At 44.3% G+C, this 25,329-nt stretch overlaps 1 protein-coding gene across 1 annotated transcript in view; it reads left to right on the top strand.

Annotated features, from left to right (window-relative positions):
• LOC147725956 (uncharacterized) overlaps positions 1-25,093 on the top strand; it is a 108,583-nt gene extending 83,490 nt beyond the window's left edge. Inside the window, exon 4 of the mRNA XM_086963403.1 lies at positions 24,748-25,093. Coding sequence (XP_086819529.1) covers positions 24,748-24,945 — 198 coding nt within the window. The 3' untranslated portion in view covers positions 24,946-25,093. The remainder of the gene's footprint in view (positions 1-24,747) is intronic.
• Positions 25,094-25,329: the final 236 nt, after the last annotated feature.

Below are 25,329 nucleotides of genomic sequence, written 5' to 3'. Positions count from 1 at the left end.
TGCGAGTTCACATGCCTCTTGTTTATAAAGGGTCAGAGACTGATCAGAGCAGCAAATGTGGAGAAAGCAGTAATTGCTACCTCATTGGGTAAATGTATTGTGCTATTCCTACACTACAGCTGGGTAAAGGCCCAGAAGAGTTGTTTCAGTGACCCCCTGTGTCTGTAACTTTGCCACCACGCCCATAGGCGCCAAGGTCCCTCGAGTGAGCTGTCCATCACAGTGGGGGAAAGGGCGGGAAGAGGTTGCATAGCCTAGTGTGTGTGGGGCCGGGCTTCTGTGCGAGTTCACATGCCTCTTGTTTATAAAGGGTCAGAGACCGATCTAGCAGCAAATGAGGAGGAAGCAGTAAGTGCTACCTCGTTGGGTAAATGTATCGTGCTTTTCCTGCACTACAGCTGCGTAAAGGCCCAGAAGAGTTGTCTTCAGTGACCCCATGTGTCTGTAACTTTGCTACCGCGCCCATAGACACCGAGGTCCCTCGAGTGAGCTGTCCATCACAGTGGGGGAAAGGGTGGGAAGAGGTTGCATAGCCTAGTGTGTGTGGGGCCGGGCTTCTGTGCGAGTTCACATGCCTCTTGTTTATAAACGGTCAAGACCGGTCAGAGCAGCAAATGAGGAGAAAGCAGTAAGTGCTACCTCGTTGGGTAAATGTATCATGCTTTTCCTGCACTACAGCTACGTAAAGGCCCAGAAGAGTTGTCTTCAGTGACCCTGTGTGTCTGTAACTATCTCTAGTAAAAGAGAGAGGGACCCCAAAACCAAAGGGATAGGGTTCCACAGTTGACGCAAGTCAAAGAATAATTCCCTTTGGGCAAATTAACACTAATACATAGGTACTTACAAACATACAGTGATCTGACCAATAACCAACATATAACAAGGAAGCAATGAAAATTGGTGAAAACTTCAATATATGTGAAAACACTCTGAAAGAATAAAATATTTAAAACAATTTATTAGCATACATTACATAAATTAAAAACTGAAAATTGGGAAACACATACAGGACGGAACAATAATCAATAAAATCAACATTCCAATAAAAAAGGAGCTACAGGGAAAAAGGACTAAACTCAAACACTAAACAGTTATTTTGAATTTTCCTTAATTTATCAACCTGGATTAACTCCTTGCATCGACGCGTTTCGGCGGTATATTCAGTTAGAACCCGCCTTCATCAGGACAGTGCGTATAAATGTTTCCCAATACTTCTCAAGCAAGCAAAGGGTCTAGCAGTGTATCATAAAGGCTATGCTGCCTCCTTATCGTTTAGTAGAGATATTCGTCCAGCGAATTATCTTCTTTAAATACACAGAATTCTGAATGAAAATAGTGGCAAAAACCTTTATCAAAGTTTCAGTATAGATGACAAATCCAGCGTTATGGCTGGTAAAAAATATTAAAAACGCTGTGTCCAATGCAAGCGGTAAATCTATCATCAAAATCGATTTTCACTTTACAATGGAGCGTTTAGCGACATTGCGGGGGTTCAGGGTTCCAGTAAAATACCCTCGACCTGACACGAGGCAATTACCTCCGTGTTGGCCCTCTTGTATAAAGATCTCGAACGTCCCGCGTGGATGTCTGCTCATATCGTATTGTTATATGTTGGTTATTGGTCAGATCACTGTATGTTTGTAAGTACCTATGTATTAGTGTTAATTCGCCCAAAGGGAATTATTCTTTGACTTGTGTCTGTAACTATGCCACCGCGCCCATAGGCGCTGAGGTCCCTCAAGTGAGCTGTCCATCACAGTGGGGGAAAGGGCAGGAAGAGGTTGCATAGCCTAGTGTGGGTGGGGCCGGGCTTCTGTGCGAGTTCATATGCCTCTTGTTTATAAAGGTTCTAGACCGATCAGAGCAGCAAATGAGGAGAAAGCAGTAAGTGCTGGTCACTGGAAGTACAGGGGGATTGCGCTTGAGAAACTTGTGGATGCCTAGACTCCCATCACGGATTACAGCTAATTGTAGACGCTAGATCTGGGAAAAAAGTACACCAGCCTAGCATCGACCGTGCTCACTAGATTCCTGGGCTGATTAATAATGCGTTGCTGAATTTGAGCTTCAACTCGGGCACCTGCTTTATTTATATCTGTAAGTGCTTCCTGCTGAGGTTTAATTTTTGTGACAGGAGCCTCCTTGCCTAATTGTAACTATTCTCTGACCCTGCTTCGAGGGTCAGAGCAGGGTCAGAGAATAGATGCACGTAGGCAAAGAGGCACCGCTCTGGAAGCACTTACAGGGTTACAGCAGGTGCCCAAGTTGAAGGTATTTTCTTTGTAACCATTTTGTAAATTTGTCCTGCTCGCGGATTCGCGGATTTTGCCGTGATTTCGCGTGATTCGCGGATCGCGAAATCGTCGAAAATCCGAAAATTCCGCGAGCAGAACGAATTTTCCGCCCATACTTAATTTTTACCTTCAGCTCTGTTTTACCTATGTATACTTAACCACAGGGACATTTGATGCTGTATATTAAATTTTTTGAGTCCCAGGTGGTTCAATGTCGTAATTTAATGATTGCCCCTGATCTGGGATGTGAAATGTTGTCTCCAACGATCACTTTGTTGCAATGTATGGAATAATGGCAGTGGTTCATTCCAGTCAAGTTAGTTGTAGAAATTTCTCACGGTGGTTTCAGTCTTTCTTTGAGGGTCTTCGATAGGGTGGATGCAAATAAGGGTTTTTTGGCAAATAAACCATTAAAGTCTGGTTCATGGTGTATAAGCTCCCTTTTCTGATGAATGATTCTTTTAATGTTCTTTGATTGTGTTGAGTACTTTGATACAAAAACGTGTCTTTGTCGTTCCTTCCTTTTTTGTTGTGATGGCAGAGAAGGTCACAGCATTGGACAGACAGAAGTACCTGTCTGACCAATACCATGACCTTCGATTCTGCTTAATCTAACATTTTAATTGGACAGTTCCTTTGTCTGTATTTTTTTTTTTTTTAGTTTTTTGGTTGTGTACTGAGCACTATTACGTCTCACTGACAGAAACCACAAAGACCGAATACCTCTCCCAGCCATGTGCTCCTCCACAATGATTCTAGGCAGTTCCAACCTGCTGTTGCCTTAGCCAGGTAGGGAACAGGCAGTCCCCCATGTTGCCGGTGTCCTTGTGGAGATTGTATTATTTACTCCAAAGTCAGTGTCACCATTGGGGCCGGTGTCTCCTATCCTGAGACCCCAGACTCTGACTCCCCCACTGCCCTGAGGACATCGCATCTTGTGCCCACATTTGTGGTTTGTTGTCGGTGTAGCACCTTCACCAATTTTGCTCTCTTAATCTCTGCCTGGTCCCTGCACAGCCTCTGGGTCAGTCTCCTCCGCCGCTTGCGTCGTGTCTTTGCTTTTCTCAATTCTGATGTGAAGCGATCTTCGTGTTCTCCTGGAGGGATTCGATACCCTCAGCTCTCTAGCCACTCCCAGACCTCTTTTGAGTTAGAGGAAAAAGTAAATTTCACCGTCTAGTATGACACAGAGCCTGTTGGGGGGAAAAACAACACAAATTGTATATCCAAACTCCGTAGCTGTCTCTTAATTGTTTAAACGTCTCTCTCTGTTTTTGAACCACTGCAGTATAGTCCAGACAAAGAGTAACCATGGCCCCCTCCACCTCCAAGGGCCAGTGTGATAGAGCCGTCTGCAGGATCACAGCTCTGTCTCTGTAGTTTTGGAGTCTTACAACCACTGCCCTAGGAAGGGCCCCAGGTGCATTGGTTTACCTGGCACTCATAGGGCCTGCTCCACCGTCCTCCAAGAACAATTCCATAGATGGGCCCTCTGCTCTCTCCCCCCCACCCTAACTCTATTTCCCCGTGAGCAGCCCTCCGCATCATTAACGTTCCCTCGCAGCAGCAACAATTCTTTTTCAAGCTGTGAAATGCGATCGCCCTGGCCCAGAACTGAGGGTTGAGTTTGCACCAAATTTGATTTTATTTCGGCCACTATGTTGATCAGTTTCCTATGGTCTTCCCTAAGTATGTTCACATTATGTGCTACTGTAGCAGGGTTTCCGTTCTCCCACAGAACTGTGCACAGAGATATAGAACCTTGGTGAATTAGGATGACCCAAAACTCACCTTAGTATCAGCAATCCCCTTACCTAGCTGGCTACAGTGTCTCATTGGTCATAACAAACTCCCAATGACTTAGACAATCCAGAACATGAACTTAGGGTACCTCAGGTATCGTGGAACACATGAACACTCTTTCGCTCTATAATCATTTCAAACCACAACGGGGAGTAAAAGAACACACGTGCAAGTTTGAAATATTTATTTTTCAATGCAAGGTTCTCAAACACAGTATCTTATATAATACCAACATACATATTATAAAAATCAGAGTTATCAGCATAGTCACTAGTCCATAGTAAGCGAACGGTGATAGCATATTATAATGCAAAAATCTATAGAAATATGTATCACCTATATTTTGCGCACCCTATTTAGCATACTACATTATATCTAAGAAGGTCTTATTTGGGTTTTAGCGGGGCGGGCCCATACCTCTAAATGTCAGCAGAAGAAGATCACATCATCAGCTACCAACTCTCTTCGTGCGAAGCACCATCAAGTGTGTTTTTGCATTCTCAGTAACTCTATCTTAAACCCGCGTAGAGCCCAATGTTGGCAGCAACATTATTTGTGTTATGTCTAATGTGGTGCGAGGATCAGGCCTCCCAGCAACCTTGTGTTAGGTTATTCTTAGAGGATATAGATCTCAGTGTGCAGACAGTGTACCAAGTGTACCAAGCACGACTGATATCAGAGCAATAACATATTATTCTCAATAAATCACATCTTTCGTCTAGGTTGAAAGCTACAATAACAATTATGTGTCGTGTGCAAACTGAAGCCGAAGGAAAATATGTTGTTTAAACATTTAATAAACTCATGCTAACTTAACACAATATATAAAAAAGCATTACCTATATGACACTACCATTTCAATTTTCAGCACCTCTTTAGTGTCTTTAACAGCTGTTAGGATTATCGCTGTGTGAGAGCCCAGTCTTCTCTCCGCTACTGGCGGTTGGAGCTGAGCAGGCCCACCAGTGTTCCCTGTACGTCCTCTCCCCACGGTGGCCGCGTGGGTTTGTTACTCAACCTCTCCTTTTCACACCTCCCAGGTTATGAAAATCAGTCTTCTCCTCTAGTTTGTTGGCACTGCCTGCAGAGTGTTTGAGTACTTGGACGGCCTTGCCATCTCATTGTGAGGTATGCATAATCAGGGTGGCTTCTGACAGGGCAGCATTTTTTGCACAGGGTTATGACCTGCTTTTATTATTGCAACCACTGCTCCCAGTGCACGAGTACCTCTCATCTGTCCTCACAGTTCCTGTGGCCAATGTTTAATTGGCATCAGCATACTCCACTCTCCAACCCGATCCGTCCACCTCTTACCATACAGCTGGCTCTGACAATCTCTCCAGGTGTAGTCTGTTACTGAGAAGGAGTTGAGGATCAGTCCCTGGCCTCCTTTGGGTGCTGTGTTGTTGCCTCCTCTTGTTTATCACCCCTGCATCTCCTTGCAGTACCTGGCAGGTTCACCTCCACTGAGCCAGGGGGTGATGGGGGCGGCAGGGCTCCCCATCTCTACAGCAATTACTATGTGTCTAGTAGTTTAAATTCTTGGGGCCAAAGCATGGACTCTCTATCTGAGACCCTAATTTCAGTGGTGGTGCCTACTGGACAGTTTCCGTGGACCTGCTCTCACTGGACGATGCAAGTCTTGCTCAATCTCAACTCCACCATGGGGGGGTTCCAATCATCCCACATTTTCCAGACCCTGAAATTTCAAAGAGCTAAGTTCCATAGCGGCCCGTCACTCATTTGTGGCTTTGAAATTGTTTCCTCCGGGGCCCTCAAGGGCTTACCGCATTACAACACTGTCAGGGAGCATTCACTCGTGTGGGGCTCTGGTCCCAATGTGTATTGTATTGTTGTTGGTGGCCGACTCTCTGCCCTCGCTCTCTGCCTTCCGCTTGGGTCCCGGTCTAAGCTCCGCACAGCCTGTCCACAGGCCACGCCCGGCTCCCCATGTTTTGGTGCCATATTTCCTCCCGGGGCCGCAGTGTTGCAGGCCTGTCCATCTTCAATCACCAAACAGCTGCGTCTCATCGTCAGGGATCAGATGCCATCTTCCCCATGCTTGGACGGCCAATTTGGACCAATTGAATTGGTGGTAACTACTCACATTGCCCAAATGGTGCAGGAGCTTAGTGGGTATGCCACTGCCTCTATGCCTCACCAGCCCTGCCCTCCCAAGATCAGCATTTCTGATGTGGGGCTTTCAGTGATGGATGGTTGGCACTAAACTGACATGAGGCAGGCTAATCTGTCCTCCCTTGCAAGTGGCCACAGTGATAACAGATGCATCAAATAGTAACTGAAGCATCATCTCTCAAAAGGGAGGTTGCTTGGACAAAGTGGAAGTCCAGGGTCTATGATCCCCGTTGGAACAATGTCACCACAGAAATCTTTTGGACTGGTGTTCCATATGGTTGGCCTTCAAGCAGTTTGTACCATTAATCAGTGACATTTCGATCCAGGTGTTCAGCAACAATGTGACTGCTATGTGCTACTGCAACAAGCAGGGTGGCTTGGGCTCACATGCCTTTAGTTTTTTGAGGTTTTTTCACACAGTGAGTACCTCTGAGGAGATACATTCAACAGGGGCCATCATGTAGACTATTTACACCATTGATACCCAGAAACTGTTAAAGAGTTTTTTGCCATAAGGGGCAGGCACTGGGTGGACTTTTTTTGCCCCTTTGCAAAATGGTCAAAGCCTTTGCTTTGCGTTTTTCAGTTCTACCCTCAAAGGTCTCTTAGGTATGCCTACAAAAGGATGAAGTACCTCCAAATGTGAAAGCAGTTTGGGTGGGACTTTGGCTTTGTATATTCATTTTCTGCACATTCTGAACATGTTCCTAGAATTATGGCATTCTTTCCATGTTCTGGAAGGTACGAAATATTAATGACCTGTATGTGTTACTGCCACTGCCACTGCCTCTTCTTCTATTCTTTTCTATTCTGTTCTATTGAAAGTGAGGCAATACCATTCACATGTGATTCTAGTGGCCTCAAATGGTATTATATTCTGAAACTCTGATCCTGGACCTCAGCCATCCACTTTGACTTCCTCTTTAGTGGGGTCTGTTCTTAGTGGGGCAGCATGTTTCACCGGGACCTCCACATCCTATGCCTTGATGCAGAAGATCAGCTGGAGCTAGCTGAAAGGCTTCTAACTTTCAGCAGAAGTAGTTTATGTCACTCGGACCACTTGCCACCCTTCGATCATACACTATTTATACTCCTTCCATATTCCTCTGTGGGTGAGCAGAGAATACTGACCCCTTACAGGCAAACATGTCTGAAGTTCTATTGCTTGATATGTCCTTTGACCTGACCAACCATGTTATGTTGTGGGCATCATTTAAGTTAGCTTTTGGCCACTTTTAGCCTTTTTTATATTCTGTATGATCAGCCCCCTTTGTTCAAGTCATCTTTTGTTGTAACTTTATTTAGAACTTTCTCACATGTATCCCCCTCTCCTTTTATCATGCTACAGTGGGAATGAAATCTCATATTGACCTTTCTGATTTGTGAACCATTTAAAGCCCTGCACAGTTACACTGCTCTACCTGTTACTGCGAAAACTGTGTTCCTCCTTGCAATCCCTTTTTTGGATTACTTTAGCAGAATTCAGGTGTTGTTGGCTTAACTTCTGTATACAACCTTAGTCCCTAAACACACTGGTTCATTGAATATATGCATGCTTTCTTCCAAAAGTGGTATCAATATTTTATGTAGGTCAGTCAATTATTCTTCTTGCATTTCACTCTTCTCAGATCCTTTTAAGGAAGAAGATCAATTGCACTGGATGAACCCAAAGAGTTCCCCAAGGCCTTCTACTGATAGGACTAAGAAGTAGTCAAGTTGAGTCATGAATAACTTTAGTCGGTTCAGAAATGGACCATACAAGTATTAAATACATTAAAAATGAATAACATGTATGCAATGATATGTCATTTTATAAAAAGTTTAAAATTCAAGTTTCTAAAAAAGAAAACACCCATTTCAATTACATTTCATACCATTTCCATATTAAAAATGCAATTCTAATAAAATGTGTTACTGCAGTACCAATAACTGCAGTGGACAAGGAGCGTAAGAGATTAAAGCCCTCCTGGTAATTACGGGTCGGGTTTCTCTTAAAAGTAGAATAAGGAACCGTGCCCATGTCTCTTTGTAAAATGTGCAGAATAGAGTATGGTACAGGGAGCTTTGCAGTGCTGAACTATCACAAGGGCAAGGGGTGAGGTTATTGCACCATCAAGCCTGTTTGGAAAAGGCCACTAAAAAAGTGCACTGAGGAAAGCCAAAGCCTAGTCAATAAAACTGCGAAGTGCGCATTCGTGGTGAAGGACAAGTAAAATTGCTGTTGCAAAAGAGGCTGATCTAACTGAGGTTGCAGCCCTGATTGCCACCGGCGATAATCAAGCTCCGCAAAAAATGCATCTTTTATAATCAGTTTCATGTTTATATCGATGCTGGCAGGATTATAATAATAATGCCCTAGGCCTGTTTCATTGAATTTTCCTTTCACATAATGAAGCCATGGGGTAGCCTCAGCATTATCCAGCATCATGCAATCCTTGATAATTTCCCTTGTGAAGCCCAGAGAATCAGTGGGGCAATATTAATCCGATCTGCAATAAAATCCACCCCTACCTCAGAGTGACAGAATGCTGTAGAGGCGCTTTTTGGGATCATCAACAATCTTTTAAAAAACTTGTTTTCTAGTGGTTGCAGTTGTCTACTTTTATGATCTCCCCATACTCCTGCCCTGTAGGTAGCATTGGAAAAGCATTTTGATACATATAAAGTAATCAATTCTGCTAATGGCTTGTGGCCTAACTTGCATGCAAAGTAAAAAAGGCCTTCCACAGCACGACTAGTGTTCAGCACCCTAAGAAGTACTATGTTGATGATCATCTGTTTGTTGATTTTGCCATTGTGAAAAAGGAAAAGGTAGTCCTAAACCAGTCTCCCTCTGCAGACTTCTCCACTATTGAGAGCTCTGCTCAGCAGGAATAGGACCCCAAGGGAAGAGACCAGCTCTGATACAGAGTGCAAACCAGAGGGACATGGATGTTGTATGAGTCTTTACACTATCTATGTTTAGCATGATAAATGTTGAGAATATGTGTTGTGCTTGACTGTTTCAGCCCTTGAATCAGTTTTGAATAGCCTATGTGTAGGTGGCTCATCATACATGCCAGAGAACAAAAGTGTGAACTTGTAAACAAGTTTGAAATTGCAGCTCTAATCTAAAGAATTCATTATATCTTTTCAAAAGCACAATACTCAATGCTGGATAGGAGATACATTGTCCTTTTGAAATGTAGGGGTGATCTTAACTACCTTCCTGTTCCTTTCTTTCTCAGATGTGTTAACCTCCAACAGTTTGGGGAATAACTGAGTGAGGAAGCCTCTCTATCTTTTATTTTAGGTCTCCCTGACAGGGAGCTTGCAGCCCACACAGCATTTATATTCACTCCATAGGTTTGTCCAATATGGAAGGAATACTCACAAGTTAGGAACATTCTGAAATTGGTCCGAATGATGGACTAGTGGAGTGCAAAATCTCTGTCTACAGACTTAGTATACATATGAAGCAAAACTCCAGGTTATTTAGTCAATATTTCCCATTACCCAGTATCAGGAGACATCACCAAAGAAAACCAACAAAAGCAACTGAGGAAAAGCGTTTGGCTACTGATGGCCAACTCTCATTGTCGAGTTTGGCAACAGGAACTTGGATGTTCTGCATCCTGATAGGACAGCTGCCTTGAACCTTGCTTGAGGAAAGGTGCCCGCCGACTGCTGTGTCAATGGACACGCATTTTGATTTATATAAAGTAATCAATTCTGCTACTGGCTTGTGGCCTAACTTGCATGCGAAGCGAAAAAGCCCTCCCACAGCACAACTAGTGTTCAGCACCCTAAAAAGTACTATGTTGATGATTATCTGTTTGACTGACTGCTGTGGAAGAAATGCTTCCTCAAAACACAGGACTATGAGACACCACTAAAGTTGGAACATTGTAGCAAAGAGAAGGATCTGCAATGCCAATCTGTGTGGTGAGACTTGGTGACACTGGTTCTCCTTCAGTGTTTCACATGGCAATACAGCTTGCTCATTGTATCTATGAAAATGCTTTTTTTTTCTCTGTGAGATTGTTGAGGCAGCATGGAGCGAGCTGAGGTTCCGTGACGATTGTAAGTGGTGTTTTCAACTCGCACGAATATGGTCGAGTCTGGTATCTACGAACCGCAAATGACGAGTTTAGTGGGTGTGCGCAGTTTTGCTGTGCTGACCTAAACCGTTCGTTTGTTACGTGGGTTTTTCATCTGTACCAACAGGTTCCATCTTAGATACGGCATCCATTTTGTCTCTTGCCCTCAAGTAGCCAGCGAACGGACGCTGTCCGCTTCGCGACCCTGGGATTCCTAAAACTCTTGCGGAAGACACACGTCTCCTTTGAAAGTGTCTTTATGATGAGGGGGATGATACTGTAAGGCAGATGGCCCCGCTCGAGGCTCATCTTGCCGTGCCGGTCTATTGTTTCAGCCGTGCATCTCATTAGGCACGTCTCTTTGATGCCTGTAGCTCGTGTTTCCCGATACCACCCCTTTTACACCCTTTTCGATCTCCCCACTGTTTCCATCTTCCTCTGCACCTGTCCTTGTTCCTTTTTCGATCTGTTTTACTGCCGATTGGAATGTACTAATGGTGGGAAGATGGGTTTTTTACAGTTGGAACCACCAAATGTTTCCGCACTTATGCCCCGGATCTTGAATGTATCAAAGTGACCAAAGTGACCCCTCTCGGGGATAATTATGGGAACCGAGTTATAAACCTTTGTGTACCATGTAACCCTATGGGAGAAATTTGTATAAAAGGAGCGATCCACAGTAGCAATTTGAAGCAGTCTCCTCGAACCTACACTCGTTGTACTTCCTGTGACTTCTGTGTTCCCTGCAGTAAATAAACCTCACTCTTTGACGCCGAAGGAAGTGTCCCGTGTCTCTGTCATTTGTACGCCGGAGCAGGTTACCCACGAAGGTTTCATGTGTTGTCCCCTGGCACCGCTGGGTCTTAAATAACCCAGTCCTTCAGTTGGCGCCCAACGTGGGGCTGCATCAGTGGTACCGGTCCAAGCCCGACGATCGTGAGGAACTTCGTGTGAAATCTCCAAGGGAAGGTGCACTCCGCTTCATCGATCCTGTTGTCGAAATAAGTGGCCCGAAGACTTTTCCCGCGAAGATTCCCGCCTCCTGACGGCTGCGACAGACTGCTGCCCTGACTGTAGACCTGTTTTGGCGCCTGGCGTAGACCTTGGTATAGCGAGACGATTGACGGGCCTTCCTGGTGACGCCATCGATCTTTGAGTTAAGTGTTTGTGGGTCGCTCTCAGAGTCCTTGGTTGTGGTTGCTTAGTTGTTGCATGGTTCCATTGCATTTGTGGTTCTTGGTACTTTGTTGTGTTGTTTGACGTCTGCAGTCGCCAAAAACCGAGGGTTTTTGCTCTTTGCTGGGACTTGGTAAATCCCGTAACCCTTGAAGTTTGTGAAACTCGGCTAGTGTGCAAGATGCCTGGTCGTAGTACTTTGTTTAGTTGTTTCAGACGTTGTTGTACGGATTCCCGACTGGAGGACTCGTGTCCGATACCTCCGGTTGGAACTCCCACTTATGAGCTCTACAGTAAGCACGGGTTAGGTCCAATTACTTTTAATGAATATTGGATTCGTTACACTAAAAAAGATGGTGTCCTTAGTTGGCCACCCCATGGTAGTTTTGAGACTCCGATCTTAGATAATCTTGAGGCTAAATTGTTTGAGAAAAAGTCAAGGCCGGCCATGTTTGATGCCTTTCGGTTGTGGCGTAAAGAAGCCCGACAGAAAGAGATCAGACAGACTAAACGCAATCAGAGAGATGGTGTTGCTGCCATTGTAAAGAAAGCAGAGCAGTTTCAGCGTGATAAGGAGGAAAAGGAAAAGGAAGTGTTTGATAGGCTACAACGTATGTCCATAGATAAATGCTATCCTGTTTTGCCTACGGAGTCGGATAACAAGGAAGAATTAGTTGAGGATCCTTTAATGTCCTATCTTATGAAGTCGCCACCTCCGTATGTACAGGGTACCACGCCTCCTGTGGTTCCCCCTGTACCTGTTCCTCAACCTGCTCCTCAACCTGTTCCTCCACCAGTACCCATTCTTCTGACTGTTCCTGCTCCTTTGCCTACTGCTGTTCCTACTGCTCCTCCGCTTCCGCATGCTCCTGCTCCCGCTACTGCTCCTACTCTACTTACTCCAGTTGCTTCTTCTGTTTCTACTCCTTCTCTTGTTAATCCTTTATGCTATACTTCTCCATCTACTCGATGCCGTACTTCTCCTGTTGCGGCCAGCTTCTTTAATTCTCTTGGACCTGTTCTTGGGTCCGCTGGTTCGGACGGTCCTCAAAGACGTAGTCAGCTTCCCGGTAACAGGGAACGTGCTGCGCTATATAACATGGCGATGGGTTGGATGACGCACCCTCTTAGAAATCCACCACGTGCTGTACTTAATACGTTCTGTCAATTTAATGTACCGACACAGAGGTACGTGTTCGAAGAAATGTGTAAGGTTCTGCGCGATCAGATATCGGCCGATGCATCTGACGATGTATTGACCGCTTTGTCTGATCTACAGCTTCAGTTCTCGAGCGGAATGATAGTGGATACCAACGTTCAACGCGCTGTTGAACGGTTGTTATCTTTCCGCCCCTCTCCGATACCTCAAGCATTGTTTGTTGAGGATGTTGAGAGACAGTTAGATATGTCTGGTCAGTTTCCCATGCGTGAAGTTCCACCAGTGTGGATGCCAGGTGATGCTGCCCAAGTTCCGCCGATTCTGCCACATTTTCAGAGAGTATGGATACATCTCCCATGGAAACGCTCTGAAGTTTTACAGATGAAGCAATCTTTGCCCGATCCTCGCAAAAATCCTGCAGGATATTATAAGGAATTATCGCAGCTCGTAGACGCTACGATAATGAATCTTGCCGATATCGATATGCTGTTTGGCAACGTCGTACCGCAACCGGTATGGGCTAAGATTCGTCAGGAAGATCATGCCAACGAATTAGGTGGTGATTGGGCTGCCCTTACTGCGGCAGATACACAACAAATTGGTGGAGCTAAGCCCGAACAGCTTATTACGGCTTTGCCTCAGAGAATCATTACCATGATGAAAACACTTATGCCAGCTATGAGGGTAAACTGGGACAAATTGTCAGCTTGTAAACAGAAGAAGGACGAGAGTGTCTCTGATTTCTTTACGAGATTTGAGGAGGCATTCATCGACCATAGTGGTCAGGATATGGGCACTGAGGGTGGTCAGCGGTTGTTTGTGGATAAATTTGTTTCTAATTTATTGCCCGACTTGAGCAATAAATTAAGAAATTCTGAGAGTGCGTGGGCTGTCTCTACATCCGCTCAAATATTGGCTACGGCACAGTATTACGAAAACAGAGAAAAAGAAGAGAACGACCGCGCTGATAAAAAGACGAAGGAACTTAAAACGAAAGTGTTGTTGCAGCAGGCCTATCCTCCGCGTTCGAATCAGAATGCTTCTCAGCAAAATAGATCGCAGTCGCAATCGATTAGGTTGCAATCTCGAAATGACTCCTCTTCCCAAAGATCTTCGTTAGGGTACAATCAGTGTGCCTATTGTAGACAGGAGGGTCATTTAAAATTCAACTGTCCTGTTTTGAATGACCGTAATAATGGTAACGCATCTAGAGGAGGTCGTGGTGGTTCTCAGCAGACATCACGCGGTAGGGGTCGTGGTGTTCAAAATGATCGATCAGATAACTCATCGAATTCCAATAACTGTTTTGATCAGCGTGGATTATCGCAAGGACGATCTGCGCAGTACAATGTAGACGATTATTACGTCGATCAGGGAACTGACGACAGTAATTACTAGGACAGCCATAGACAAGGAGAGGGAGTGGTATCAGTTCCGGTTGATCAGAGAGGGCCTTACGTCGCAGTTGCTACTTCGGGTGTCGTTGAGCCTTTTCTGTTGGACACTGGTGCAGCGAAAAGTTCCATAATGCATTCGAAACTCCCTGGCGCACCTTTGTCTGGCTTAACAAATGTTTCCGTTGGATTCTCTGGCGCCCCCGTTAGCAATCCAGTTTCGCGCCCTTTGCCCCTTACAATTGGGCCTCGTGAGCTTCAAGCTCCGTTGATTTTAACTACTGGTTGTGGTGAAAATCTTTTGGGCCTGGATTTGCTAAAACGTTTGTATGCAACTTTGTATTGTTCTCCTGCGGGTGTAAAGCTTACGTTAGGTGAGAGGGTTGTCTCTCCTATGTATTTGTCTCTCGATAAGCTTCCACCGGAATTGAGTTCTCTTCCTGCATCTTTGTGGGCAACGGGTCCCAATGATGTGGGCCTACTTGACATCTCCCCTTATGTTGTTCAGCTGAAATCTGATGCACGATTGCCACGTATTCCCTAGTATCGAATCTCTCTTGATGGTGAACGAGCACTGTTAGCGATCATCTATGATGTGATCGAGAAAGATGTTATTGAAGAAACTCGGGGAAACGTGTGCAACAGCCCTGTACTGCCCATTCTAAAACGTACTGATCCTTCGAAACCGCCTGTTTATCGTTTTGTTATTGATTTACGGGAGGTGAATAAAATTGTGATTCCTCAGTTTCCTGTTGTGCCTGACATCACGGCGCTACTGACTCTGATTCCAGCTTCTGCATCTTGGTTTTCAGTGATCGATTCGAAGAATGCTTTCTTTAGCATTCCGATTGCCGAAGAAAGCAGAGACCTTTTTGGTTTCTCTCTTGGTGGTCGCAGCTTCCGGTTTAAACGTGCTCCTCAGGGCTACTGTGAGAGTCCATCGATTTACAGTCAAGCCTTGAAGGGTCAACTGGATGCGTTTACGTTGCCGGCTGGTGCGGCCTTAATCCAATATGTCGATGACTTATTGGTGGCTGCAGATACTCAGGACATTTGCAAAATTGCTATGGTGTCGTTGCTGCAACATCTCTGTGACTTACATCACAAGGTGTCACCTTCTAAACTCCAATATTGTTGTCAAGAAGTAACCTATCTAGGTCACTTATTGTCAAAGGAAGGAAGGCGGTTGACCCCAGAGAGAATTGCAGCAATTGCGCGAATGACTGTGCCAACAACCCAAAGAGATGTGCGTGCCTTTCTAGGTATCACGTCGTATTGCAGGCACTGGATTCCAAATTTTTCATTGCTAGCGAAACCATTGGTGGCTCTTACGTGTTAGGATGTTTCGACTCCTTTGCCATGGACGGAAGAATGTCAGAAGAGTTTTTCTGAATTGCGTGACTCATTGTGTTCGGCTCCTGTGTTAGGTACCCCTGACTACAGTAAGCCGTTTACATTATATGTTCACGAGAGGGAAGGGTGTGCTTTGAGTGTCTTAACGCAACCTTTTGGTGGTAAGCAACGTCCATGTGCATATTTTTCCTCGACCTTGGACCCGGTAGCTAGAGCATTGCCAAGTTGCTTGAGAGCAACAGCGGCAGCCGCGGTCTCCATCCGACAATCAGCAGTATTGGTCATGGATAATATGCTTACGGTGATGGTTCCGCATGCAGTTGACACTCTTTTGAATCGTACGAAAACTCAGCACTTGACGAGTGCGAGGTTGTCTGGGTACGAATTGACGCTGTTGGCAAGTCATATTCAGATAAAACGTTGCAATGTCCTGAACCCGGCGACTTTGTTGCCAATTAGCACGGAGTCAGATGAAATAGCAGAACATGACTGTTATTTGAGGACTGAAGAGGAAACAAAAGGTCGAGTGGACCTTAAAAACACTCCTTTGGAAAATCCAGATGGAACTTTGTATGTGGATGGTTCGTGTTTTAAATTGCCGAATGGTGATGTGACTACTGCGTATGCCGTTGTAACTTTGAATACTGTTGTGGAAGCTGCGAGATTGAATCAGAACTCTGCCCAGGCTGCAGAACTGATTGCTCTCACTAGAGCATGTGTGTTAGCGAAAGGGAAACATGTGAATGTGTTTACCGACAGCCAATATGCATTTGGCGTCGCCCATAGCTTTGGACGGTTGTGGAGAGAGAGAGGTTTTATGACGTCGCATGGTACGAAGATTCAGCATGGACAGCTTGTGAATGATCTTTTGGATGCACTTACATTGCCTAAGCAGGTAGCGATTGTTAAATGTAGTGCACATCGTAAGGTGACGGATGATGTTGGTCGTGGTAATGCATTTGCGGATGAGACTGCTAAGGAGACTGCCCGGAACCTTAGCACTAGAATGTATGTGACGAGTTCGGTTAGGTGGCCTACAGAGACTAGTATGTGTGAGGACACTATCAAGAGTGTGAAAGCGATTCAAGATGAGGCCACCGAGACTGAAAAGACGAAGTGGCAAGAAAGTACGGGAAAGTTGGATGCGAATGGTTGTTGGGTTGATTTGTCTGAACATAAGAGATGGATGTTGCCGGATGCGTATGTGCTCGCTGTTGTGACAATGGCACATGGGTTAGCACATATTAGCGTGATAGGTATTTGTAAGTTGCTGTCCCATGTGTGGAAGAATGATGGTATCACGAAATGTGCTGAACGGTTGGTTAAGAATTGTATGGTATGTATGTTGTACAATCCTGGTAAGGGAACCCCAACACCCCCTGGCCATTTTGCTCCCCCTTCATGTCCTTTTGAGGTGATTCAATTAGACTTCATCCATATGGAGCGATGCAACAACCTGAAATATGTTTTAGTTGTGGTTTGCGCGTTCTCCCGATGGATTGATGCCTACCCTCTCAAAGACAATACTGCCCTGTCGACTGCGAAAATCCTACTGAAGGAATACTTTCCTCGGTATGGAATGCCTCGGATTGTATGGTCTGATAACGGAAGTGAGTTTGTGGGGAGTGTGATGAAGAGTGTGTGTAAGGGCCTTGGAATTAATCAAAAATTCCACAGCGCCAATCATCCCCAGTCAGCAGGTTTGGTTGAGGGGTACAATGGCACCCTTAAGCTCAAACTGGCTAAGATTCAGGCTACGACTGGTCTCTCGTGGCCTGACGCTTTGCCCCTTGCCTTGTTGTCAACAAGGACGACAGTACACTCCCAAGTAGGGCTTAGTCCCTATGAAATAGTGTTCGGTCGTCCTGCGAATATTTGGGGGGTCCCTAGACCGGGTGTATTCTCTAGTCTTGAGTATCCAATGTTGATTGATTATCTTTATGATCTGACTGCTAAACTAAGGTTAATTCACCAACAGGTTTACGAAGCATTACCGACGCAGACGGATGGTCCAGGCCACCAGCTCCAGCCCGGAGATTGGGTGGTAACACGTAACTTTGCCCGTAAGAAGAATTTGGAACCCCGTTTCACTGGACCCTACCAGGTCCTCCTTGCCACGAGGACTGCCGTCCATTTAGAAGGCCGGAAAAATTGGGTGCATGCCACCCATACGAAGAAAGTTCCTATACCGTTACCGGCAGACTCGTGGGTGAGGAGGGACATTGCTTCAGCTGAATCCGAAGGATTGCCGGCTTTTGTACCTTTTAGCGACGCACAACCTGTCGGAGAATCCTCAGTGCAGCAGAAAGACATTGTTGAACATTTGCCACCAAAAGACTCAAGACCGGAACATTCGACTGATCAGCAGGACTCTGTTCCCTCATCGCACAACATTTATCCTGAGCTAGTACGAAAATTCACTTTGCAGCCAATGGACAAATCACAAATCACTGTTTGTTTTCTTCTCTTCTTTCTTTTATTTCATGCGTTGATTGTTCATAAAACCTCCTAGCCGGCTAGGGGTTCCTGGGAACTCCTAGGGATTGACTACTACTACACAGAACGAAGTGCGTCAAGAAACGTTGCGGACGGTCACTGGGGATGGCGTTTTCAAAGCTGATGGACTTGGACGAAGCTCAGGCGCAAAGATTCAAACTGCAACAACTTATTCGTACCAAATGTTTTATGTTTCAAATGTTCGTATTGCTTTTGACTGTTTCTGCACTATTGGTGGGTGGGGTGTATTACATGATGTCGTACTTCTTACCTTCTGCCATACCTACTCCTACTTCTGACCCTAAACTTATCTCCACTGCATCCCCTCATTCTTTCCATATCCTACCCGAACACGAGCAGGCTAGACGTGCAGAATTCCGAAATAATTCCTTTATTCAGCTCCTCCATCAGCACCAGTTAGTGGTTAACACTACTAATTGTTGGGTGTGTGGGCTAATGCCACATACCACGCATAAGGGAATTACATATCTGGTCTTACCGTATAGTTCCCAGGGTTCAGCTCGAGCATTCCAAACAATGTTTCGAAGCGCACTAGATTCTTACCCCAGTCGAGAGCCACGTTCTCCCTACTTTGGCCCTGGCTCGTATCATAAGCCTTTGTCAATAGCGATAGAAGATTTAGATAGAGATATCTATGAGCCGTCACTCATCCCAGAGGAAGAGGTACAAGCCTATAGGGTCCTGAGTAAGGTTGAGTATAGTGCGCTCACGAGTGAAAAACAGCTTAAAAGCTCGCCTCCGATATGGGTCGTACCCCACATTGGTCATTTTTGTCTAATGGGTCGTGGCCGAAGATCGAAAGCTCGACTTGGAGAGAGTGCTTGCACCGAGAATTACATTCTGCCGATGGTCTCGTCCCCTGTGTTTCTGGCTGCCAAGGGTACATACTTTGTCTGCCATGATCGTGCGTATGCATGGTTGCCCTCCGACTTTGTGGGCTCATGTTTTATCGCAAATCTGTTGCCTCCGACGTTCACTGTAGATGCAGACTATCACAAAACTAGAGTTGTGAGAGGTGTAATTAGCGAAGAGGACACTGCCGGTCAAGAGGCAGGAGACTTTTTCAAGGGTTTCCTCCCGTTTTGGGGGCCTATGGTTAATAGTAGGAACCTGAGACAGTTGACTCGAGTGGTGGAATCGACAGCTAATATTACTGCCAGTGCCCTTGGTAATATCACCACAGAACTTCAGGCGGAAAGGCTTATGACGTTACAAAACCGTATGGTTTTAGACGTGATCTTAGCAGATCGAGGTGGGGAATGTAAGGTGATCCATTCGAGCTGCTGTATTTTCATTCCAGATAACGCTCCGACCATCTATCAAGCCATCTCAAAGCTGCACAAAATCTCTGAATCCATACACGTGGATGTTGGGGCCTGATGTCGACTTGGGATTGGAAGATTCTGATGATCATCGGAGTTGTTGTAGTGTTCCTGTTCACGTGTTGCCTTTGTGTGCAGTGTGGTCCTGCCTTATGTGACGACGTGTATAAGACAGCCGCCTGTTACCAAGGGGACTCGGTTGGACAGAGCTATGTTACAGCAACATCTAGATGGTCTGATGAATATCGAGTATGATTCCGACTAGTGCTTGCCTACATGAGGGCAAAAGGAGCGTCTGAGGTTCCGTGACGATTGTAAGTGGTCTTTTCAACTCGCACGAATATGGTCGAGTCTGGTATCTACGAACCGCAAATGACGAGTTTAGTGGGTGTGCGCAGTTTTGCTGTGCTGACCTAAACCGTTCGTTTGTTACGTGGGTTTTTCATCTGTACCCACAGGTTCCATCTTAGATACGGCATCCATTTTGTCTCTTGCCCTCAAGTAGCCAGCGAACGGACGCTGTCCGCTACGCGACCCTGGGATTCCCAAAACTCTTGCGGAAGACACACGTCTCCTTTGAAAGTGTCTTTATGATGAGGGGGATGATACTGTAAGGCAGATGGCCCCGCTCGAGGCTCATCTTGCCGTGCCGGTCTATTGTTTCAGCCGTGCATCTCATTAGGCACGTCTCTTTGATGCCTGTAGCTCGTGTTTCCCGATACCACCCCTTTTACACCCTTTTCGATCTCCCCACTGTTTCCATCTTCCTCTGCACCTGTCCTTGTTCCTTTTTCGATCTGTTTTACTGCCGATTGGAATGTACTAATGGTGGGAAGATGGGTTTTTTACAGTTGGAACCACCAAATGTTTCCGCACTTATGCCCCGGATCTTGAATGTATCAAAGGGACCAAAGTGACCCCTCTCGGGGATAATTATGGGAACCGAGTTATAAACTTGTGTGTACCATGTAACCCTATGGGAGAAATTTGTATAAAAGGAGCGATCCACAGTAGCAATTTGAAGCAGTCTCCTCGAACCTACACTCGTTGTACTTCCTGTGACTTCTGTGTTCCCTGCAGTAAATAAACCTCGAATCTTTGACGCCGAAGGAAGTGTCCCGTGTCTCTGTCATTTGTACGCCGGAGCAGGTTACCCACGAAGGTTTCAGGTGTTGTCCCCTGGCACCGCTGGGTCTTAAATAACCCAGTCCTTCAGAGCGGTCCAACGAGATCACATAATCAACACTGATGATATAGTTACAGTGGCTACATGGTGATGCATGGTGGCTGGCAACAAATAATAAACTAAAAGAATAAATAAAATAAAAACTAAACAAGCAGGTGCACTTTTATTTTGCGTGAGGGAAACAACTGAGAAATTAGCAGTCCTGACATCAAACCCCAAATCCACAAAAATGACTCACAATCACCTCATGCTTGCACATACCAACTGTAATGTAATGCTGGATTCAAATGTGGAGTCTTGGATTTGGATTTGGAAGTTCTTCACTACAGCAGGCTCCACTAATGTTGGTTTACATTTGTCTGTAGGTAGAGAGTAGCAGATCACTAATTGCTACACACACCATGCTTGGAAAGGGCTGACTTGAATTATGCCCTGTACTAACCAGCCTTTGTTCTTCAGGGTGTATGAATCTGATGCTGACCTACTGTTCCCTCAAGATGATTGTCCTTGGTTAAAACTCAAATTGTCCCCTGAAACTAAAGTCTCACACACAAGTTACTTCTCTCAGTGTGACATAACAGGTTTCTTGTTTCATGATTTAAAGAGTGCTTTTGATTGAAAGCGAACCTAATCTTTATAGCTTTAGAAAACTCCTGCTTTCATTGGGAAATATTATTTACAAACAGTGCACTATATTCTGTATTCAAACATTAAAGCAGTTTATCATCGGATTGTATATGATGCCGAAAGTTCTGTCTCAAACAGCTTAGGAGTCAGCACTCCATGACAATAGGTCACTTATTATTTCTCAAAGTATTCCTCTGATTTCTAAACACACCACTTGTAAATCTCCATGAATACCACAGGGTCATATGGAAATTCTGAGAAGAACAAAATACTCTGCTTAGCCTTCTCATTTAGAATCCTCTGAATATGAATTGTTGTAACCCTCTCTTAATGTGCCTTTGCCCCCTGAAAGATGTGTTTTACACACTTCACCAAGGGGTTCAAACTTGGGTCCCCCTACTTATTAAGCCTTTGTTGACATACTGTCTGTCCTTAGGAGTACAGAATTGTTGTCTATTGTTCTTGAAAAATGTTTGAGAGCTTGATACATCACTTCCATTTGAGTTCAGTTAGAATATAGTCTCTGCTCCATAGGACTCTTTTTTGCCTGAGCAATATAGGATCCCCCCCTGGCTCCCCAATGATTTGATGATATGATTTGATATGATATACAGTTTATATTGCTCACAGCTACTTCAAGGAGTGTCCCGGCGCACTACAAGCTAAAAGTCAGAGAGGAAAAAAGCTAAGTCTGTTGAAAGAACCAGGTTTTCAGGTTTTTAAATAAAAGCCCTGGATACTTCCAGATGCAACCAATGGAAGCAGTCCAGCCCGAACTGCCAGGCCAGGTCCTCTCTGGACTGGAAACAAGCATCCTAGGACCGGTTTCAGGGATTCACTCCACATCAGAAGTATATCCAGTCAAAATCATCAAGACTAAATCAGACACACAGGCAACTAGAGTTACATTAAGTAATACACTAAGGGCCCGATGCACACAAGCTTCTTGCTTTTCTTAATGGGCTGAATCACAATTTGGGCCTGTTATGAAATACAAAACAGCCTTTTCTCTTTTTTTTTATAATGTTCTTTTTATTCATAACAAATTAAACATACATAGCACATTACAGACAATATCATGTACTATATTGCAATCGACAACTTTCCACTTCAAAGTCTTATCCCCATCGGGGTAGAAGGTAGCACAAGACGTCAGACAGGTAAGCTTTACTTAGCGTTTGATAGTGGTAGGTCTCTCGGTGGCTCACAGATGTCCCCCCTGTGAGTGTTACATTTCTGCCATATTTGCGACGATTTGTTAGGGCAGCCTCGGGAGAGTTATACAGTCTTTTCTGTGAACATACAATGGTCCATGTCATTCTCCCAAAGCCTTAGGGAAGGGTTTTCACTTAGAAAAACAGCCTTTTCTAATGTACCAAAGCTGATAGGAAATCTCAAAATGCGATTTCTACTTAATTTGTGATTCCCTGAACAGGAAATTGCAAAAAGGGATTCCGTATATACAATTTCTTAGCACATGTACAAATCATTTCTTACATAAGAAATGGGACCCTGTGTGTGCTTTTCATGTGCACCACTTTTTTTTGGGTGTTCATCAAGTGGTAGTTACTCTTGGCTTTGAAATTCTACTTTTGCGATTTCGAATTAAGAAATTGGAAATTTGCCAATTGAAAACCATTTCTACCTATGGGCATTTTGGGCCAGATGTACGAACATTTGATTTTGCGATCTCTAATTACGATTTTTTTGCGGCTTACAAGAGACTCTTAAAATGACATTTCTAGATCAAAGGTCCTCCCTTAGCTCAACTTTAAGGCTCATTTCTGGATCTAAACAGGATAACCACTGCACAACGGATTTGAAATCACTAAACTGGCTCCCTTTCAAGGCAAGAATTTGGTTAACAATTGCCTGCATGACACACAAAGCCGTACAATCCAAGACCTTGAGGTACATTGCACATAAATTGAAGCTATCTGGCGGGGCTAGAACCTCAAGAAGCTCTAAGTCCCTACAATTGAAACTGTTGAAATTTAAGAAAATCTACAATCGGACCTACTCTGGCAGTGCCTCGAGAATCTTCAATGCCCTCCTTCTGAAATTAGAGTTAACCCTTTGCCTGCATCTTTCAAATAACAAGTGAAAGTGCTATTGATGAACAAATGCCTGCTCGAGCTCTCAGGATCTCTACGCCCCAGTTGCTGAGATTTTGAATACTTCTTTAAGCGAAGGTATTCTGCCACCTGACTGGAAGACTGCTCAAGTGCTACCTATTAAGAAGAAAGAGCAGCTGCCTGCTGAAGTGCTCTCCAATTATCGCCCCATTTCTCTCCTCCCGTTGATGAGCAAAATGACGGAGTGCTATGTTAATACTCAATTAATGGTCTACCTCGACACCCACGCCATTCTTGATCCTTCTCAGTCAAATGCGCTAGTCTTCTACACTTCCTGAAACTCCTAAAAACTGAATTATTTAGGGCTTTATCCTAGTCTGTTTTTTTCTGCCTGACTTCCTCTCTATGATAGCGTGGAGATACCCCTACGGGGGTGATTCCTGCGCTTTACAAATTCCATACATACATACATACATACGCCCTGGCACCAATAAATCACATGAGTTGCACTTGTGATCTGCCGCCTGTCACTATGACCTGCACTGTTTATCCCTTTTGGACTAGAGGGTGTTCTTCACCCGCCTTAGTACTACTACTTCCTGTATTGTTATTGTGACTGCTATTATAGCTTACTTACATTTGCTGTATATGTTTCTCTCACCCTGGTGTCTACTGTAACATCCCCGATACCCACTTGGGTAATGTTCGCTCTAAGTAAAAGTCTAAATAGATAAATATTTACTAATGTGTTTCAGACACATTAGCAATTCTCAATGGGGTTGCAATTGCCTTGCGACCCATTGGCAATAACACATGGATGGTGGTCTGCTGGGGACTGCAGACCACCATGTCTGAGTTTACTTTTCAATAAAGCAACTTTAAAAAAAAATGCAGCCCCATTTTTTAAGGGTAGCCAGTGATCCGTGGGTCCCTGCCTGCCGAATCTCTGTTTGCGAGAGCTATCATGGTTGCAAATCTGTCCCTTAGGCCCATTGGAACAAATGGTTTAACATTTCCTCAATAGCGATATCCTATTGCAATTCCTACCAATTCGATATGAAGGGAGACAAATACACTATTCCATAAAACCAGTGTATTGTGCATGAATCCCATTGTATTATACAAAGACAGGTATTTACCGTGCATACACCAATGCATTAAGCTAGTAAATTAGTAATAGAAACTAATATGTTGTGTTTAAAAACTGTATTCTTTAAACCTAATGCCTTATGATGCAATTCAATACCCTTGAGTTGTGTACCAGTAGCATAACTTTAACCTTCATACTGATGAATGAAACCAGTGTTCCTGTATATCAGCCAGTATAGTGCATACAAAGCAATACAACATATGTTAACCAATGCAGTGCACATAAAGGCACATTTAGCATTCTTCATATATAAGCTGTCTATTTGATATGTGAACCACTACAAATTCCACTACAAATTATATAAACCAATATGTCTCTAATTAGGTAATTCAATTTTGGCTATCTGGCACCTCATGCAAGTCATTGTAGTATCTCCTCACCAACAGGAAAAAGGGTTAATGTTGTTTGCAAAATCTAGTACAAACATGTGATACAACTGTGTAAAATGTATTTATGAAACAACTCTATTTTTGCAGACAAACTTTAAAATGGTATCAGACTTTGAAGTTGAACCTGGAAAGGCTGTCCGTCAAATTGCCAAAGCCAAGAAAGCCACTATAGATGTGCCCTACACGGCTAAAGTCTGCACAGTCTTTGGGCATGAAACAGTCGTCTCGGGCATTTGGAAAGGAGTCTCATTCTATGACCTGAGAGTCAAACAAGTTGATGAATAAAGAATATATCACCTTCACTGGATGCACACAGGTCACTATATGTGAGCACAGTAAAACATGAAATATTACTGTAATGCCAAGCAGATTTGTTGCAAAATACAAATGTATCTTAGTGACTAGAATATGTATTAAAGATCTTTACAAAGAACATTTTGTCTTATCTTTTTTATAATATTTTTAAACTTGTATACAAATGTGTCAGGTTAGAAGAGCAGAGAGAGAAGGAGAACAAATAAATACACAGAGGAAAGTGACACGGGATAGACAAATAAAAAGCTTGGGTAGGATAACACTGCTGAAAATGGATAGATGTTTATGAGTCTGGTGCAATCGTGATCTACCAGTAGCTCCTAGACACCTTCCGAGTAGCTCACAGCCTTGAGA

The sequence above is a fragment of the Lissotriton vulgaris genome, chromosome 3_1 (genome assembly GCF_964263255.1).
Source record: "Lissotriton vulgaris chromosome 3_1, aLisVul1.2, whole genome shotgun sequence".
NCBI lineage: Eukaryota > Metazoa > Chordata > Amphibia > Caudata > Salamandridae > Lissotriton > Lissotriton vulgaris.
This window is presented reverse-complemented; position numbering and strand designations above follow the sequence as displayed.